This window comes from Acomys russatus, chromosome 24, assembly GCF_903995435.1.
Source record: "Acomys russatus chromosome 24, mAcoRus1.1, whole genome shotgun sequence".
NCBI classification, from domain to species: Eukaryota; Metazoa; Chordata; class Mammalia; order Rodentia; family Muridae; genus Acomys; species Acomys russatus.
This window is the reverse complement of record NC_067160.1, coordinates 16,411,960-16,431,236: the sequence shown is the minus strand read 5'-3', so window position 1 is coordinate 16,431,236 and position 19,277 is coordinate 16,411,960. Positions and strand designations below refer to the sequence as shown.

Here is a 19,277-nt window from a genome sequence, read left to right as displayed (position 1 = left end):
CAAGTGCTGGAATTAAAGGTGTAGGCCACCATGCCCAGCCCCATTTTCAATTTCTATGAATAAGACTGTGATGTCCTCTCCCTGTGGGAAGGATGGACCCAGAGGGCAGTCCCCCGGGCAGAAACCACATGCTGACAACAGTAACTTCCTGCTCAAGGTTCTCGCTTCATACCCTTGTCGCCTGTTTCAATTGGATGAGAGGCGCCACACTTGTGCAAGACTGGCACCGAAATGCTAGCCTGGCACTTCCCCAGCCAAATCTATGATAAGGAAACACAGGCTGCTTGCCACTGCTGTAATCATATTTATTCTGATGTTCCTTTTGGTCGGCCGAGGTAGTTGCGGAGATGATTAGCAGCAGGTTATACGCTTGGAAGCTTCCTGACTGACTGGTGTGGTGTCCCCAACTCCTGCTCGTAGGGAGCTAGTGGGAACTGCAGTGGTAGGTGAATGCTGAGCATCAGGGTCTGGGGGTTGGGCTATAACTGGTCCTGGCCTGTGGTTCAATGAGGCTTGGGGTCTGCTATGTCCCTCGCAGGCTAGTGAGATTGGTCCCTAGTTAGAGGCACTGGGGGAGCTTGTAGAAATTTCAGGAAGGAGTTCTGGCAGGAAGGAACGGGCGGGGTTACTAGGGTTTAGGCCTTGCATGTGATACACTAGCCTGGCGGCAGCCTGCTTCTTAATCCTGGAGATGTGAGAAGGCCACCTCATACTTCCACCATCCAGTGACTCCCTACCGCCATGCCTTTCCCCAATACAATGGACTCTACCCTCTCAAACCAGAAGTCAAAATAAATCTTTCCACACGAAGGTTGCTTCTTTTGAGAGTTTTATCACAGTGACCAAAATATAACTATATAGGGCCTGTGTCTGTATGACTGCATGGCCTTATGGGCCTTTGCCAGTTTCCTTGAATGTTATGCATCTTTCCACTGCGACCCCACCTCCTCCTCCACCTCCTCTTTTTCTAAATGTCTTTTCAGAATTCTCCTCACAGTGTAGAAAGTTGTGTCCTAAATACTCCACTCGCTGAGGCAATTGACTAAGCAGACGTTCAGGTTTTGAAAAGTGTATGAACTGTCCAGATCCTCAAACAGCTTTCTTCTTCTTCTGGCTCCAGGTAGACACCCTGCAGGTGATTCGTCATCCAGAAGAAACCACCAACATGAAGAGACAAACCATGGCTTCTTACTTCCGGGTACAAAGGCTTCTTACTTCCGGGTTCGAAGGCTTCTTACTTCCGGGTTCGAAGGCTTCTTACTTCCGGGTACAAAGGCTTCTTACTTTCGGGTTCGAAGGCTTCTTACTTCCGGGTACAAAGGCTTCTTACTTCCGGGTTCGAAGACCTCTTACTTCCCGGTATGAAGGCTGGCTCTTCTACGCTCTACTTGCTCCCAGAAAGGACTAGCCCAGCTTCCCATTATCTTACTCAACGTTCTATTTGCTGTGAAGAGACCCCATGACTATGGCAACTCTTATAAAGGAAAACATTTCTTTAGAGTTTAGTACATTTTCCTCAAGGCAGGAAACATGGTGGCAAGCAGGCAGACACAGTGCCGGAGAGGTAGCTGAGAGTTCTACTTCTGGATCAGCAGGCAGCAGGAAGAGAAAGAAAGACACTGTGCCTGGCTTAAGCATTTGAAACCCCAAAGCCTTCCCCAAATAACACACTTCCGCCAGCAAGGCCACAGCTACTTCAACAAGGCCACACCCACTCCAATAAGACCACACCTCATAATCCCTGTCCAAGCATTCAAATATATGATCCTATGGGGAACAGTCTTATTCAAACCTCCAAACCATGCGAGGTACAGACATGACAGAGTCCACAAGAACCAGGACCAAACACAAATGCCGAGTAAGAGAGGGGGGTGGGTGGGCTGGAGAGATGGCTCAGAGGTTAAGAGCACTGACTGCTCTTCCAAAGTTCAATTCCCAGCACCCACACGGTGACTCACATCACATGCAGATAGAACACCGTACACATAATAAATAAATCTCTGAGGGGGTGGGGAACCTGATCTGCGTAACAAGTTCCAGGCCAGCCAGACCTCCATAGTGAGGCCTTCATTCAAAATATAGGGAGGAAAAGTTATGAGGAAGGAGGAGGCTGGCGAGAGAGAATACCATGTGCACAGCCTTTTTTTTTTTTTTTTTTAATTGCGCGGTGACTCTTTGAGTAGCATCGTGGCTTTAAAGCTCCAAGAAACACATTCCTGTCAAAATCCAATAGTTAATAATGGTTACAAGGTTTTTTATTTATTTATTTTTAAAAAGTTTTTATCAAGTTTGGACACTGAGAAAAGCATTGGCTTTATTTTCATGGCTTTGACTGACTGTTAAAATACCCATTTGCCTGAGCCCTATTTTTCCCATTTCTGTCACCCCAATTTCTAATATTCTATTGAGGGAAATGCTTTCTTTTTGTAAGAACAATACATGCACAAGCATTCTGTTAAGTACCCACTTTACATTAAAAATAAGGCACTTGGACTCTTCCACCAACGTGTACTAATCATTATGAAACATAATGAAGACCCCCTTAGAGATCATGTACCCTGGGAGAGATGGTCCGGGTAGCTTCATGGTAGATATACTGTTGCCATGGCAAAGTAGGAACTGATCTCACAGAGAGTGAGATGGTAAGACAGAGCTGGCCCCGAAAAGTATTCTACAGGATGGGTTAGAATAGGGGAGCCAGACCGTGGGCTGGAGGACAAGACAAGCTGGAGAATAGGACTCAAGGACCAGCACTGTAGATGGAGGAAGCTATGTCCAACAGAGATCGTGGTGTTTCAGAGACAGAGTAGAACCAGCCTCACAGTGTGAGCTGCGGGGGCCTCAAACCTTGGTGTCCAGGACTCCGTGAATGCTGCAGTTCCTGTGGCAGCACCTCCAGCAAGCAGCTTTCCATGCCTACTTAGCTTTTCTGACTGAATATTTGTGACTGTCCTTTCCTCCTCTTCTGCACCCGAGTCCTGTCCTTTTTATCAAGCACACTCTTGTCCTCCTAGTAACCGTTAGGATTTGTGTATGTGTGTGTGCGCATGTGTGTGCGTCCATGTGCATGCGTGCATATGCGTGCATGCGTGCGTGCGTGCGTGCGTGCGTGCGTGTGTGTGTGTGTGTGTGTGTGTGTGTGTGTGTGTGTGTCCGCTTGAGACTTGGAGGCTCTTTGACTGTGATGTCATCCGCAGGATTCAAAGTGTCCCTACCAGAGGACAGTCTCTAGCTTATAGATCTCAGAAATATGACCACACAAACCAGTTTGGTCTCTTCAAAATACTGGTCCCCAAATGCTGGAGCAGAAAAACAAGATACTTTGGTCAGCTAGATCAGTAAGAGGAGTTTTTTTTTTTTTTTTTTTAAGACTAGAATTCATTTTCTGTGTGGTTTGTAATGGCCTCTGAGAGCTCTAACAGTGGACAGCTCTGAGGGACACACCCCTCTCGCTTGTTCCTGTGTTTTCTTCTCTGCAAGGTATGTACTAGTTGACTTTCATCATAATCCTTTCCTCTAATACTCTTTCCTTCTCCTTCCTCCTCCTCTTCCTCCCCCTTCTCCTCCTCCTCCCCCTCCTCCTCCCCCTCCTCCTCCCCCTCCTCCTCCTCCTTTCTTTCCCTTTCTCATCCTTGTTACCAGCGCTATCAATAAGATTTGCTGTGACTTTCTGGTGGTTCTCAGGTGAACAAATCAGGTAGCGTTTCCCCACGCTGGGTATTTCAGAGTATAGTGTGTCACCATTGTGGATAGCAGAGGACATCCCGGGCTAGCCTAGAGCATGCTCTTAAAGGGGTTTCTGTCCTGTAAAAATGCTGATTTGACACCAGATGTTTAAAGAGTGAGTCCAACGTGAAGGCAGCTGGAGGGAGAACTTACGTTGCCATCTCCTGCGGGCCGATCTCTTGTTCTTTCTTAACAATCTGAAGTGCTTTGCAAGCCTCCCACTGCTCTGAGGGCCACAGTGGGGGACCCTGTGAGTAGTGCCTCATTTTTCATTTCTCATTTCTGTTTTCTTCCTGCTAGTATTCTCTGATGGACCTGCTCTCCAAAATGGTGGTCGGACAGCCACACTTTGTACGCTGCATTAAGCCTAATGACGAGCGTAAGGCCCTGCAGTTCTCCCGAGACAGAGTCCTGGCCCAGCTCCGCTCCACCGGGATCCTGGAGACTGTCAGCATCCGCAGGCAGGGCTACTCCCACCGCATCCTCTTTGAAGAGTTTGTGAAAAGGTCAGACAGTGGTCCTTCAACGTGTGTGTTGTACATTAGCGTCACCCTGTCTGTCTCTGTCCCCGAGAGACCCATCCTTCTCCCAAACCCCCTCCCAGAACTTTTCCTCTAAACATGCAATTGCTGTTAACACCGGCTGTCATGTACTTGTTTAAATGTTTCGTTTTTATTGTGCTTCAGTTATCTTGTAGAAAACTCGAGGATAGGCCAGGCTGACTTCTGAACATATTTTTAAAAAATGTTCATAGATATTTTATAACTCTTAGGTCTCAAAGTCTCTGGATATTCCACTGTGGTAACAGAAGCAAGCCTTTATTGGGGGTGGGGGGCACATGTTCTGGATGACTAGTGTGTGCCCAGCGCCCTCTCTCCTCCCAGGGTCTGGTGCAGTATTCTATTACCATGGTAATCAGTACATGGTAGTTAACACCCAAGATGCTGGAAGAATACAGTGCATTTTAGGCACTGTCCTTAAATATACAGTCTCGCTCATCTATAGGACAGTCCAGTGAGCTGGCTTTGTTCTTCTTTCTGCTTGAAAGGTGAGGAACTTAGCATACACAAGTAATGCGACCTTCTCAAGACCCCATGTTAGCAATAGACGAGGCAGGATTTGAACCCCAGCCTGCTGCTTCTCCACATGTTAATCTCCCCAATTAATTCAATGCATTCTGATTATTGTGAAACATACATAGCAAGAGGGTGAGGGGTCGGGGGTGGGGGGTGTTCCCGAAGCCAGAAGCTGTCTTATCTAAGAACGCTAGCTTACTCTTCTGTCCACAGTTGGCTCAAGGGCACCTTGGGTGTCACATAGTCACATGTAGGACTTCCACTGAATAAACAATAAGCAATACTACAACAATAAAACCTACCTTGGAGAAAGAAGCACACCTATCAAAGAAAATCTTATAAAAACTGCCTCACTTGTATTAATCTTTAACTCCCATTCTGATATATCAGAATATGTGTGTATTATATATGGAAGTAAAAATGTGTATATTGAAAAATGACCTTGAATATACATGTATGTGGCCCATGGTTGCTTCATCGAATCTTCCGAACTCTCCTAAGTTCCACGGAAAAGTGAAGGGGAAAAATCTTGCAATATTTTTTTTTCTGAGGCAGGATTTCTCTGTGTAGCCCTGGCTGTCCTGGACTCACTTTGTAGGCCAGGCTGACTTTGAACTCACAATCATCCGCCTGCTTCTGCTTCCTGAGTGGTGGGATTACAGGTGTGTGCCACCACACTCAGCCAAAATATTTTTCTGTGTCTTTAAGCTTTTTTGTCCCCAGTCTTAAATTTGGAGTTGTACAAGGGGAAGCAATGATCATTTTAGCTTATAAATAACTATTTTTAAACACAAGATGTTGAATACATGAAAAGATGTAAGAAAACAGGTCAGATGCTAAACAGACTGGTATCTCTTTGTTCATGATCAGAAAACCATTAGGCAGATATGAGCAAGAGTTTCCAAATGTCAGTAAATCTGAGGGTATCAAAGATTTCCAAGCCAGCAAGTTAATTGGTATTTTGAGCCTTTTGAACAACTAAACAACAAAATGGGTGAGCTGGCAATTTCCGCCTAATGTTATTCAGCAAATAGGCGCTTCTTGTCTTCCTGCTCAGGAATGCTGTTTTGTCAACTCCTAGCAGGAAACAGGCAGACAAAACAATCAAAGGCAGAGACCAGAGTTAAATAAAAGGTAAATGCTTCCTTAACATTGCTCCCTAATTCTTCCTGTTTTCTGATACTCAGGTCTGAAACCTGACAGGTTCTTTTTCTTCAGATATTGTGTGTCCTTCTGGAATGGGAGGGTCTTCTTCCGAAATCCCCACAGCACTCAAATCTGTAGCCTGAGCCAAACCTAAATATTTCCTCTCTGTTGTGTCTTTTTTTGAAATGTCTGACAAAGTGCCTTGGGAGAGCTTTATCTTCTCCAGTCAAGGGTCTTTGAGGAAAGGGGAGCCCTTCACACCAGCCCATCAACAGAGACAAGTGTGGTGGGCATCTTCATCTGTTCTCAGGTAGATACCAAGGGGACACCTGGCAGTGCTGCATAGGTAACTGGGGCTTTCTGGTACCCAAGAGGCTGAGGGCATCAGAGAACACCATGATGCAGCTTCATGTTTCCTGGTCAGTAGGGTCTGAAGTAGGTTGCCTAAGCTGGTCTGTCCTGGGTGGTCACATCAGCCTGCCTGTGTTGAGTATGTGCAAGCAAATGTCAAAAAAAGGACGAAAGCTAAGAGTTTGTTTACTCTAGAAAATTGGGTGACTTGATAAGGAGATCAGAGTTCTAGACTCCTTTTAGACGTACTTGGCAGGCAACCCAACACAGTAAAAGACGTTTCTCATTTAAAGGATTGGCTATATCAATCAAATCAATCAATCAAACAATCAATCAACCAATAAAATCTGACACATTCCCATCAACAATATTACAAGGGTTCCAGTTTTTCTATGCCCGCATCAACACGTACCATTGGTGGTCTTTTCATTTTAGCCATTCTAGCGAGTATGAAGTAGTTTCCCCTTATAGTTTGACTTGCATTTCTTCAGTGACGGTGACACAAAGCATCTCTCCATGTGTTTATTGGTCATTTGTATATATTTTGTGAAGAAATGTTTACTTGAGCCTTCTAGTGTTCTATCAGGACCTGTATGTAATCTGGACACTAGTCCCTTAGACATACAGATATGTGTTTAACAAATATTTTCTTTCATTCTCTGAGTGCTCGTTTTAATTTCTCCTCCTCCTCTTTCTAATTTCTTATCTCCTTCTTTTTCCTTGTGCTCCTCCTCTTTCTTTTTGAGAGGCTGCCTGGAACTTCTTCTGTAGACCACGCTAGCCTCAAACTCACAGAGATCTCACCGGCCTCTGTCCACATGGTGGGATTAAAAGCGTCCACCACCATACCCAACATTTTCTTGATAGGTTCCTTTGAAGCGTAGCATTTTTTATTTGCAAAAAGCCCTGTGTTTCCTTTTGTTGTTGGTGCTTGTGGCATCCTACTTAAGCAATCACACAAATACAGAGATTTACTCCTGTTTCTTTTCCTGATAATTGCGTAATTTGAGCTCTCCTACTTTATTCCTATGATCCGCCTTGCAATATTTTCTATGTGTGTGTGAGGTAGGGGGTCTCCTGTCACTCCTTTGGGTGTGGCCAGCGGCCGTCCCAGCACCAGTGCCTCACAATGCTTTTTTCCCCTCCCCTTGGATCGTCTTTATATTTTTTTTGAGCATCAGTGGACCACACTTGTTAGAGTTTCTTTGGGACCCTGAATTCTGTTGCATTTCATAGGTCTTTTGAACTCCTGTCTACCCTTCTACCACGCCACAGCGTCCTGAATGGACATTTTGCCTGTTTCACCCTCTGAGATGCCGGCATGGGATTTATCTAAAATTCTTATGGAAGCAGGTTCTTTCCTCCACTAACACGGCCAGCCAGACCCCACTGGGGGAGTTCCAGCCCAGCTGCTTGGTGAAGGGGAATCTCTTTGCCTTGCTTCTCTGCTGTCACAGTCACCTCTGTCATCATCAACCGCTCAGATCAACCGTCGGGCAAAACCAAACAAGTTGGGAGTCCTCAAAGTACTGCACACTGTTCCAGTCTTTGGTGCCGTTTGTTCGTTTAGGCAAGCTGACTCTTTAGGACTTTGAGCAGCATTAGCCTCTCTGTGGTACACGTTGTAGCTCCTCCGGGCTGGGCTAGAAGTCCCCTGGGTGCACTGCATTGATAGTGCTTGCTCCATGGGTTCTCCACCTGTCCTTGCCACCCTAACTGCCCAGGAGGTGCAGACACCACTATGTCTGTACTATGTAGTGCAGTACTATGTATGCAGTGCATGTATGCAGTGCATGTATGCAGTGCATGTATGCAGTACTATGTATGCAGTGCATGTATGCAGTGCATGTATGTAGTGCAGCTCAAGTTAGGTGTTTTAGAAATATTTGTGGAGTTGAATAAAAATCTCCCCTCGTCTCCATCGCTATTATACTCTTCCTGACTGTCCCTCTGCCCCCTGCTTTTTAGAAGCAGGTAAAAGACACATGGAACTGGCTTTTTGAGCTGTAACTCAATCATAGGGCAATGTACATTAAAGAATGGCAGAACATTTGCCTTCCGGTTGTCTTAGCTCACTCTGTTATGATTAAAGATTAAGGTAATAAGATGTAAGGTAATAAAGGTGTAAGAAGGTACCAGATGCCAGATATTATGTTCTAGAGAAGTTTATTAAATGAGCATGAGAGACAAGGAAAAGGGGGGTACCCCAGAGAGAGAAAAGAAAAAGAGGGAGAGAGAAGGTAAGTGTGTAGAGCAGGTAGAGGGAGTAGAGAGAAAGTAAGTGTGTGTGTGTCTGTGTGTGTGTGTGTCAGAGAGAGAGAGAGAGAGAGAGAGAGAGACAGACAGACAGACAGACAGACAGACAGACAGAGACAGACAGAGACAGAGAGAGGCAGAGACAGACCATGTGGAGGGTTTGTCTTTTTATATGGCTCTGCGCAAGACCACGCCCTGTGGCAGGTAAGAAGTGACATGGTAGGCAGACTGAAGCAGAATCCTAACACAATATCACTAAGAGCTCAGAAAAACAAAAAAAACAAAAAAACAAAAAAAAACTTAAATAAATTGGTTTCAAAGGGCTCTAACCAAGTCTGGAAAACATTGTCATTTATTAGAGATCACATAGAAAAAGTGATAATTTAATTTGCCTTCCTTTTCTCTATAAAAGAGAGAGGTTTTTGTTGTTACTTTTTTTTGAGATAGGGTTTTTCTGTGTAGCCACGGTTGTCTGATGAACTCACTTTGTCGACCAGGCTAGCCTCGAACTCAAAGATCTGCCTGCTTCTGCCTCCTGAGAGATAGAATTAAAGCTGTGCACACCAAAGGCCAGGCTCAAAGAGAGATTTTTATGGGCACTCAAATAGAACAAACTCCTTAAGACCCAGGAGAATGCTGTGGCCTCTTCTCTCTTGTCTCCCCACCTCTCAGCTCACCTCCAGATAAAAGGAGCCCCTTGGAGCTTCCTTAGGTAGGATGAATACATCTTATGGAGAGCTACTCTTAGAGGAAGGCTGCTTGCTTATGTGACACATTAGTCATGAATCTCTCAATCATAAGTGACCCAAACTCCAACTAGCTGAAGCAAGAATTTTTTAAAAGACTTATTTATTTATTATGTATACAGTGCTCTGCCTGCATGTACATCTGCAGGCCAGAAGAGGGCATCAGATCACATTGTAGATGATTGTGAGCCACCATATGGTTGCTGGGAATTGATCTCAGGAACTTTGGAAGAGCATCCAGTGCTCTTAACTGTTGGAGGTTAGTCTGATGTATTTTGGTGCTAATCGATAAAAGGCCATCACACCTGGGCAGGGCAAATGAGATAGGTGTGGCTAAGATTCCACAGCATGGGGAGACAGAGAGAATCTTGGGAAGAAGAGAGACCCAAGGGGAAGAGAGGAGAAGAAGGTTACAGCATCATGGGTTAGGTGGAGGAGAAGCACATGGCTGGCATGGATGGAGGATTTGGCTCAGAGGAAGAATATTACCAATTATATAGGATTATGGATAGGAAGTAGCTTGATAGAAGTTATTAGAAGCAGATGGCATGGGATTGGGGCAGGGATTGCCCCACTATGGGAAGTAGTTTAGGGTATTAATATCTGCCCTGCCCCAGGTTAACTAAGGCTATTTTAAAATATAACAGGTTTCTGTGTCTTGATTGATTGCTAGTGGGTTATACTGCCATAATAATAATTATAGGCCTAATAATAAACATTATTAGGCCATAGTGGCAATATAACAACAACAAGCGGCGCTCAACATGGGACAATTATTAGGCAATAGTGGAAATTTAACAACAACTCTTAACCTCTGAGCCATCTCTTTAGCCCCGCCCCTCCATCAAGAATTAAAAGAGAATAATATATTGAATTATGAAATTCATCATGGATGTAGGGCATCAAGCAGTCATTCCAAGCCACTGGCCTCTTGTGTTGATTGGCTTTGTCGCTGAGAATTAATTCTTGCACAGTCACCTGACTGCAGCAGTGTGGATCATGTGCATATCCCTGCACCAGTCTTTAAGACAAGAAGGGGCTTTGGGTCAAGTGGCTGAATGAGATTGACACCACTTGAATCATGGTGTAAGCGGTGTCATTAAAGGAAAGACGGGGATCCCATAGGCTAAAACACCAAGTGTGTATTCCCCTTTGTTTTGACAATCCTGAACCCTAGAATCACCCGAACCACACAGAAGGGTTGCCTTCATCTACCTCCCTCTTGGGACCTTTAAAAGAAAGTTTCCAAGAACAAACATTTTGTTGGCAACAGTAGATGTTAACTTACACTGTTAACTATATAGTGTTTTAATTTAAACTTTTTGTTGTTGTTTGGCTGTTTTGTTTTCATATAGTTTCATGTACTATGAAGATTACCAAAAAGAGTTTCCAACCCCACCTTCCTCCATCAATTCTGGCTCAGTTGAATCAATCTTCTGGCGGTTGACATGTATCTTTGATCATGTCGGAACATTTCATAATGTAGCTGATGCATGGGGGCACCACAGGGGATGTCCCTCGCCTTTGTTGGGGTCTCCTAGTCACTGTTTGCAGTCTGTGCATAATCTACTTTGTTCTTTTCTTACTGCAGAATTGTCTACTTTGTTCTTGGTGCAACATTGTAGCCACTGCTTATGACTCTCCTGACAAAAGCTTCTTTTTTTCTTCAAGTCTGGATTTTCTTTCTTCCTACACAAATATTCATTGAGCCATTGACCAGCTGCCTCTGGGCTCTAATTTCCCTTGCTGTCTTTTCCCTCTAAGGAACATTAAAACCAAGTTCCTTATTCCTTGTGACAGTGAGTGTTGTGTCCTCAGTGGGGCCCAAGCAGTCTCAAATTCAACTTTTGAATAGTTACAACTCTCTAGCGCATCCCCGATCCTCATCTTGGGCATAGCAGTTTAAACATGGCATCATATGGCCAAGAACCCAAATGAATACAAATTCTTTAATATTTATTCAATAAACAGGGTGGCATCCCCCCCCTCAGTAGGACTCCAGTCAGCTGGTTTTTCTGCCTAGGTCAGCTCTTAGGGTTCTGGTGTTCAATGCAGGAAGTGGGCAGGTAGTCTTACAGTCTAGGTGTGCAAGCATTTGGTTATTCTTTACATATCACTCAGTTTTAAATGGTTAAATCCACAATCTTCTATTATAGAAAAATCTTCCTCAAGAGCTGGAGAGGAAAACCTGGGGCTATGGCTACTTCACTAACTTTTTAAAAATTATAATATTAATGCATTTATTCACTTTACATCCTGATCGTGGCCCTCCCTCCCTCCTCTCCTCCCAGTCCCACCCTCCTTCCTTCTTCCCACATTCCCCCCTCTATTGCTCAGAAAAAGGGAGCTCCCCACACCCACCCACCCCAGCTCATCAAGTTGCATCAGGACTGAGTGGGTCCTCTTCCCCTGTGGCCTGGCAAGGCAGTTCCATCAGGGGGAAGTGATGGAAAAGCAGGAACTAGAGTGATGGCAGAGACATCCCCTGCTCCCCTTACTAGGGGACCCACATGAAGCCTGAGCTGCCCATGGGCTCCATCTGTGTAGGGGGCCTAGGTCCAGTCCATCCATGGTCCTTGGTTGGCGCTTTAGTCTCAGCAAGCCCCTCTGGGCCCTGGTTAGTTGGCTCTCTTGGTTTTCATTAACTTTATTATGTTTTAAATTTAATTTAATGCATATGGGTGTTATTCCTGCACGTATGTATGTACACTACATGTGTGTCTGGTGCCCACAGAAGAGGCCATTAGATCCCTACGAACTGGTTTGAGACTGTTAGAGCTACCATGTGGGTGCTGGGAACTGAACTCAGGTTGTTTAGAAGAGCAGCTAGTGCTCTGAACCAATGAGCCGTCTCTCCGGCCCCTCTTCATTCACTTTAAAGATGCCCGCATGTTTAGATCCTCCTCCTCTTGCCCACACTCCTTGGGTATCTCAGTCAGGGCCAGTTTCTGTGTGTTTGAGGGAGGGTGGAGAGCTGAGCTCTATGGTTACAAATTGTTGTTTCTAATTTCCCTGATGTAGCTTAGGACTCAGCTTTCTCAGGTCTGCTGAATCTGTTGCCATTTCCAACCCTGTGTCTTGATACTAAAGTCTGTATTTCTCTTTTCTTCCTCCTTTTCTCTTTGAGCTCACAAAGAATGAATTCATTAAACAAACCCTCCTTTCTGCCATTCTGCTTCAGTCTCAGGAGGGAGAAAGAGTGAATGCAAATATGTCAGCAGCCATCTTAGGCAGCCACCCTTTGAGAGTCTTAAATGAGAAATGTCCCCTATAGGCTCCTGTATTGGATGCTTGGTCCCAGCGGATTGTCCTGTTTTGGGAGGTTTAGGAGGCACATCCTTGCTTGAGGAAGTATGCCCCTGGGGGTGGAATCTGAAAGCTGTGAGCCTGTTCTACATCGGTTTGTTCTGTCTGCTCTGTGCTTGCAGTAAGGACATGAGCTCTCAGCTTTTGCTTGCTGCTGCAGCTGCCATGTCTCCCACCATGATCGACTCTTCTCCCTCGCCAAGAAGCCACATATACTCTTTCTTTCTTAAGTTGCTTTGATCATAGTGTTTTATCATGGAACAGAAACTCAGCTCCAACAATCACCCAATTAAAAACACAAATGAATAAAATTAAGAAGAAAAAATGTAAGAGAAAGTAATTCAGTGCAAATCATCTTTTTTTTTTTTTTTCTATTGCACAGCCAAGTTTCTTTTTAAGGGTTGTTGCTACTTTCTTGTCCCAAGACATGCCAATTTTGAAGCAGTTTGACTGAAGAAATCCCTCTTCTGTCTGGTTTTCTATTTTTTCCTTTTTTTTTTTTCCTTCTCTTTATTTTTCTCAGTTGCATTTATTTATTTTGTGGGAAGTGAGCGCGTGCCCATGCTGTTGGGCCTGTGCGGAGGTCACAGGCCAGCTTGCAGGAGTCAATTTTCTCCTTCCACCCTGTGAGTCTTGGGAAACAAACTCAGATTCTCAAGCAAGGCAGCGGGTACCGTTAGCCATTGAGCCGTCCTGCCAGCCCCTGTCTTCCCAGCAGCCTCCTCTGCTGGAGGAGGTTTGAGGGACTGTGATCTCTAGGTGATTTCAGGTCTCACTGATGTGAACAATACATTGTGTTGTTGGTGTAAAGGAGTGTGAGCATAACTGTGGAGTAGGGGACCAGGTACTGCACTTCTATTCATCAGGGAGCTGAGACCCTCAGGAGCTTACGTACTAGATGCGCGCTCCAACAGTTCCACTGTCACTCTATTTTTCCTACCCTCTCCCCCTTTAGGAGGCTCTTTTGTTTCTAAGTTTGAAACTCTGATCCTCCTGCCTCTTCATCCTCTGCCAATCGTATCAATCTGTTACTTTCTAATTCCACCACATCCAAGTTCTCAGGACAGAGGCAGAATGTAACCAGATTCTTGTCCTCACCTCCCAAGTGCTGGCATTTGTACGCGTGGGCCGCCCTGCCCAGCCAGAGTTTAGATTTATATTGCAAATTAATGTAGGAGTGAGGAGCAGTCTTCGTTTCTGATTCTCGGTGTCACAGTGGTTTTCACCCTTCATTTAAACTTATAAAGTGTCAACAACAGAATCACAAACATTAACACATGCCCTGGGTGAGCCAAGTGTTGTCATGTGATGGTTGGTGTCAACTGTCAATCTTACCCACTAGATGGGCCTTTGAGTATGTGTGTGAGGATTTTTCTTAGTTGCGTTAGTGAGCACGGGAAGACTTGCCCACTGTGGGCAGCACCATTTCCCTGGGTAGAGTATACAGGGCTGAGTATAAATGGAGAAGCTTGGCCATGCCCTAGCAAACACAGACTCATCTCTGGGTCTTGACAGTGGTTGGCTCTCTCAAGCTCCTGTCACTGTGACTTCAGAGCTGTGGCAGATTATAACCTGGAACCTGTGAGCTAAACCAAAGAGCCGAGGCATTCGATGAGTAATAGAGCATCAGGGAAATATAGACTCTCAGGCCTTCAGCACGACTTCTTATCCCGAGGCCCATGTTTAGAAGCATTTCTAAGGATGTAACAGATATAATCATTTTTCTTGTTTGGTAGCAGATGGTGGCCAGCTTTTCACTTTCTTAGGCTAAACACAAAGAGAGAGAGAGAGAGAGAGAGAGAGAGAGAGAGAGAGAGAGAGAAGAGGGGTGGGGTGGAGAGACGAGAGAGAGAGAGAGAGAGAGAGAGAGAGAGAGAGAGAGAATAAAGAAGCTTATGGCAAATATAGGAACTTAATAAACAAAACAAAATCTGGAGTTTTAGACACACAAAGGGAAATGGGCAATTGGGGGTAATTATCAAATTATCTAAGCCAAAACTGCTGTGCTATCTCTATTATTTACATGAAAGAAAATTATTTATGTGGATTGAATTATTCAGATAATTGTCCAATGCTTTGGGGTCTCTGATGGGACAGTCGGGTTGGTCATGGATGGAGACAGAGAATCCACAAGTGACTACCAGAAACAGACAAAGGAATGTGGCACTTTGCCACCTGATCAGGACACTGATACTTGGAGGTAAATGAGATCGATCCAGTTAGCAGATTTATAATCCTTTGACCAAGATGTGTCTATTATAGGATTAAACAAAACAAACAAAACAGTCTTTATCTAATGTTTTAAATTGCTTCAATTACCAAAAAAAAAAAAAAAATGTGTGGCCCATTTACTCTAAAATTATTAAGGATTTTTACATACAGGACAGAATTTCTTTTCCCACATTCCTGTCCCGTTTCCCAACATCTGCTCACCCACTGCCGCTTCCTAACAGAGCTGCCGCTATGCTTTTGGTATTCTATACTTTCAAAAGACACCCCCCCACCCACACACACTCACACACATTTGTGCATGCGCATATGCATGTGTACACACGCACACACGCTCACATAGTTGGGGGGAGGGGAAGGGAAAAGTTTCGTTTTGAGCTCAATTCAAATGGCACTTTTGTGCCGTTAGGCAGCTTGCCTTTCTATGCAATGTCATGCTTGCATGTCGTCCCACAGCTTTCCCACAGTCTTTTCCACTTTCCACTGGACTCTGTGCTTCTTATTTGGCCATTTTTCTGCTGTGGAGATTGAAATTATTTCCTCTTGTTAGCCAGCAACACTCAACAAACTCCTAAATACTGAACACGTGATGATTTCTGGGCCATTGACTTTTTCAGTAAGAAAATGATAGTTTCCCCTCAGGACCCATAAGTTCTTTGAGTTAAACAAAGAGAAAAGATGGTGGGGATTTGTGGGATCCTTTCTCTTTCTTCAGAGACACTGTCGGGGTAGTCTCTTCGTTCTGTAATTCTGTTTCTTTCCAGGATTCCCCAACTTTTTTACCAGACACAGTCTCCAGAGAGCTCTTTGAAAACACAGATTCCTGGGCTCTGCTCCCAGAGTTTCTGATTCATTCAGTGTCTTAGAGAGAAGAGGAGGGCACATTTACATTTTAACAGATTTCTAGGTGCAACAGTTGCTGGCCAGGGACCACACTGAGAGGCACCCTGTATGTGGCTTTTAAGAATGTCCTGTGAGCTGGCAAGGTGATCCAGGCAGATCTCTGTGAGTTCAAGGCCAGCCTGGTCTACAAAGTGAGTCCAGGACATACAAAGCTACACAGGGAAACTCTGTCTCAAAACAAACAAACAAACAAACAAAGAGCAACAACAACAACAACAAAAACAAAAAGAATGTCCTGGGAAAGAAAAGTTGGCTGACCTACTGAAATATTAGGAATCTTCACACTGATCCAAATATTTGAGTGATAGCTCTCAGTTTTTGACAATAACAGTATTAGGTCAATGTTCTTTAAAGATACACATTTTTTTTTGGCCTAGGGAGAAGCCAACATAGCGTCTTTGTTAAAAGGCTAAAGGGTCATCTGATCTCAACCTGGGAGCCTCGACCCCTTTGGGATCAAACAGCCTTTCACAGGGATCCCCTGTGGCTACCCTTCATATCAGATATTTCTGTTACAATTCATAAGAGGCAAAATTACAGTTATGAAGTAGTGACAAAAATAATTTTATGGTTGGAGGTCCCCTCAACATGAGGGGTTGTATTAAAGAGTCACACTGTTAGGAAGGTTGAGAGCCACTGTTCTAGACAAAGCACCTAGAAATTCCTTGGCAATATCTTCATCTGTCAGTTAGCTTCCAGTGTAAAGTTCCAGGGTGTAAGCATTTACCTCCTGACCTCCAAGGCATCCCATCCCATGATCACCACCCGACCTGTGCATGCTGGGTAAAACCTCCCTCCAGAAGCTTCTAAGCACCTACCTCAGTTCTATGCTCTGGAAGCCAGTGAATAAGCCATCTCTGTTTGAGTTGTTACCATGGTTCCTTAAGTCAGTGATTTCAGAGTTGAGTTCAGTCACCAGACTCATTGAGTAAAGTACAGAACCCCGAGCCAACCCTGGAGATTTAGGTTGTGTCAAAAGCGTCCCCAGTATAGCTTCCAAGCCCACATCTTTTCTTTTTAAACCTCCAGACGATTCTGATCCAGGTGGTCAGCCCATGACCTTCTAAGAGACCTTGATTTTTGTTTCTAAGCTCAATGTCTCCAGCTCCTTCAGCAGCTGCTATCATGACACTATTTGAATCACCTCACTATGCTTATTGCTTAATGCTGCTTGCCAAAATGTCCCAAATATACTCACACACATACCCCAACCTTGGTTTATTATTTTTCATAGCATGTATCCATACCCAAATTGATGTCCTTCATGAGGGAGAAGAAGTTGTCTAAACTGCTCACTCCTGTCAGTTAACATCTCTTCCAGTATCTGGCCCATCAGTGAATCCTATGTATATTAATCAGCTTTTTCGTTGCTATAACAAAATACCCAAGGCAGGAAGCTCATAAAGAAAAGGTTTATTTACATTATATTTTTAAAAGTTCAAGTATATGGCCCTAGTAAGAGATCAGCTCTGGAGAGAGCTGCACTCTAGAGCCATGACAACAGCAGGGATAGCTCATATCTTGAAACAGAAAACCAGAGGTACAGGCGTCAAACTCCGGCTTTTGTAATCATCTGTTCCAGGAGGCCTCCAATGACCTAACTTTTTTTTTAATGTTCCCCATCTCTTAAAACTTTTACCAGCCAGGGGTGGTGGCACACACCTTTAATCCCAGTACTCAGGGAGGCAGAAGTAGGTGAATCTCTGAGAGTTCAAGGCCAGCCTGGTCTACAAAGTGAGTCCAGGACAGTTAGGGCTACACAAAGGAACCCTGTCTCGAAAAACAAGAACAAAAGAAACCCAAAACCTTTTACCACCTCCAAACTCTACCACTTTGAGGATGGACTCTCAACCACAAGAGCCTATAGGGAATACCTGAACTACAGCATGCACAAAATCTTATTTATGAATAAGAAATAGAGATGAAAAACTAACATAAAAAATAGTTCATGGAGACAATATAGGTAAACAAATTCTAAAAATGACCCATGTGACCCCCTAGGGGTTGAACTTTGACTTCCACAGATGCACCTTCGCTAGTATGTACTCGTGAACACAGGCATACACACACAACAATCATAATAAAATACCAATATAAAGACATTGTTTTAAAGAAAATGCAAATTAAGAGCACAATTCAATAGTCAGCTCTCATATCCGTGACCTCTATATCAATGGAGTTGACCAACTTGTCTTAACAATGTTGTTTGACGCTTCACATCTTTACTGAGTATGTGTAGACTTTTTTCTTGAGCTACTGTGGATCTGGGTATTCTGGAACCAATCCCCATGAATACCAAGGGATAACTACATCATGTAATATATATCCTGGCATCATCAGTAAGCTCACTGACTCCTTGACTGTCATGGCAGAGAGGAGCAAGCTAACGAACAGACAAGTGACAATGTTATAAGTCGGTGTGATCTTTGGAAAACATTCTGACTGTGCTGGTAAAAGCTGGCCTGGACATATTCTTTTTTTTTTTTTTTTTAAGACAGGGTTTCTCTGTGTAGCCCTGGCTGTCCTGAAACTCATTTTGTAGACCAGGATGGCCTCGAACTCCTGCCTCTGCCTCCTGACTGCTGAGATTAAAGGTGTGTGACACCACTGCTCAACGTAGTATGGACATATTCTATGAACTGATATTTTACTTTTGAAAATTATTAGTAGGAAGGTGTCATATGCAGTTGGGGGCCACTAAGCTTGTTAGGGCTGCCCAGGGTCATCAGCCTAGGTGCAAGCGCTGCCTGTGTGCTTCTTAGCTCAAGGCCCTCTAGCCTGGGTATTTGCGTTTGGTCTTTCTCTTGTTAGAAGGTAATGTATAGAGGAAGACAAAATCATGAGTTGACTACAAAAATAGATGAATGTGTTTAAAGTATGATACTTTCTACATATGATAAAGGGGAACCTGGCAGATGTTATCATTGGTTCACAGGAAAGGTCAAAGCAGCAGAGCTTCTGCAAAGTAACAGGATATTGAGATGAAAGCAAGAACAATACTGATTTTCCATAGTGGGGAAGAAATCAATTAAAATATCACCAGGCTCCGAGACTTTACGTATCTATCAGGATAGATTCTGCAGTGCTGAGGATGGAACCCAGGGCTTTGTTTGTACTAAGCATGCCCTCAGCCAGTGGACTGCAGCCTCTGCCCAGGGCCAGCCGCTCAGAAAGAGTTGCGGAGTCGCTCAGAAGCCATAAGCAAGGCAAGAGCCCAGTAACCCACATGAGTTTGGAAAGACAATGCATACAGCCTTATACTGGGGAATGAATGACTTTCACACTCCAGTCCTAACGCTTTTAGATGCTTCACAGTTCAGGGAGCCTCACAGCTGGCACTCAGCCCTAGGAAGTCAACACTACTGGAAAAGCCTTGTAATGCAGCTCCCCACAGGCACTTGCAGGTTCTAGAGGCAAAAAATGCTAGGGCATCACAGTTGCCATTTAGACAGACCATGCAGTGGGGGCGTGGGCTCCAGAGACACAAATGCGATGGGGGTGGGGCGGGGGCGGGACAATGAGGGCCTGCATTTGCCTG

The 19,277-nt window shown here is 44.4% G+C and overlaps 1 protein-coding gene across 1 annotated transcript in view; it reads left to right on the top strand.

The window, feature by feature from the left end:
• The window catches only part of Myo3b (myosin IIIB), a 334,536-nt gene that overhangs the window by 188,902 nt on the left and 126,357 nt on the right, over window positions 1-19,277 (top strand). The window contains exons 23-24 of the mRNA XM_051166432.1: window positions 1,121-1,198; window positions 4,027-4,232. Of these exons, the coding sequence (XP_051022389.1) occupies window positions 1,121-1,198; window positions 4,027-4,232 (284 nt within the window). The remainder of the gene's footprint in view (window positions 1-1,120; window positions 1,199-4,026; window positions 4,233-19,277) is intronic.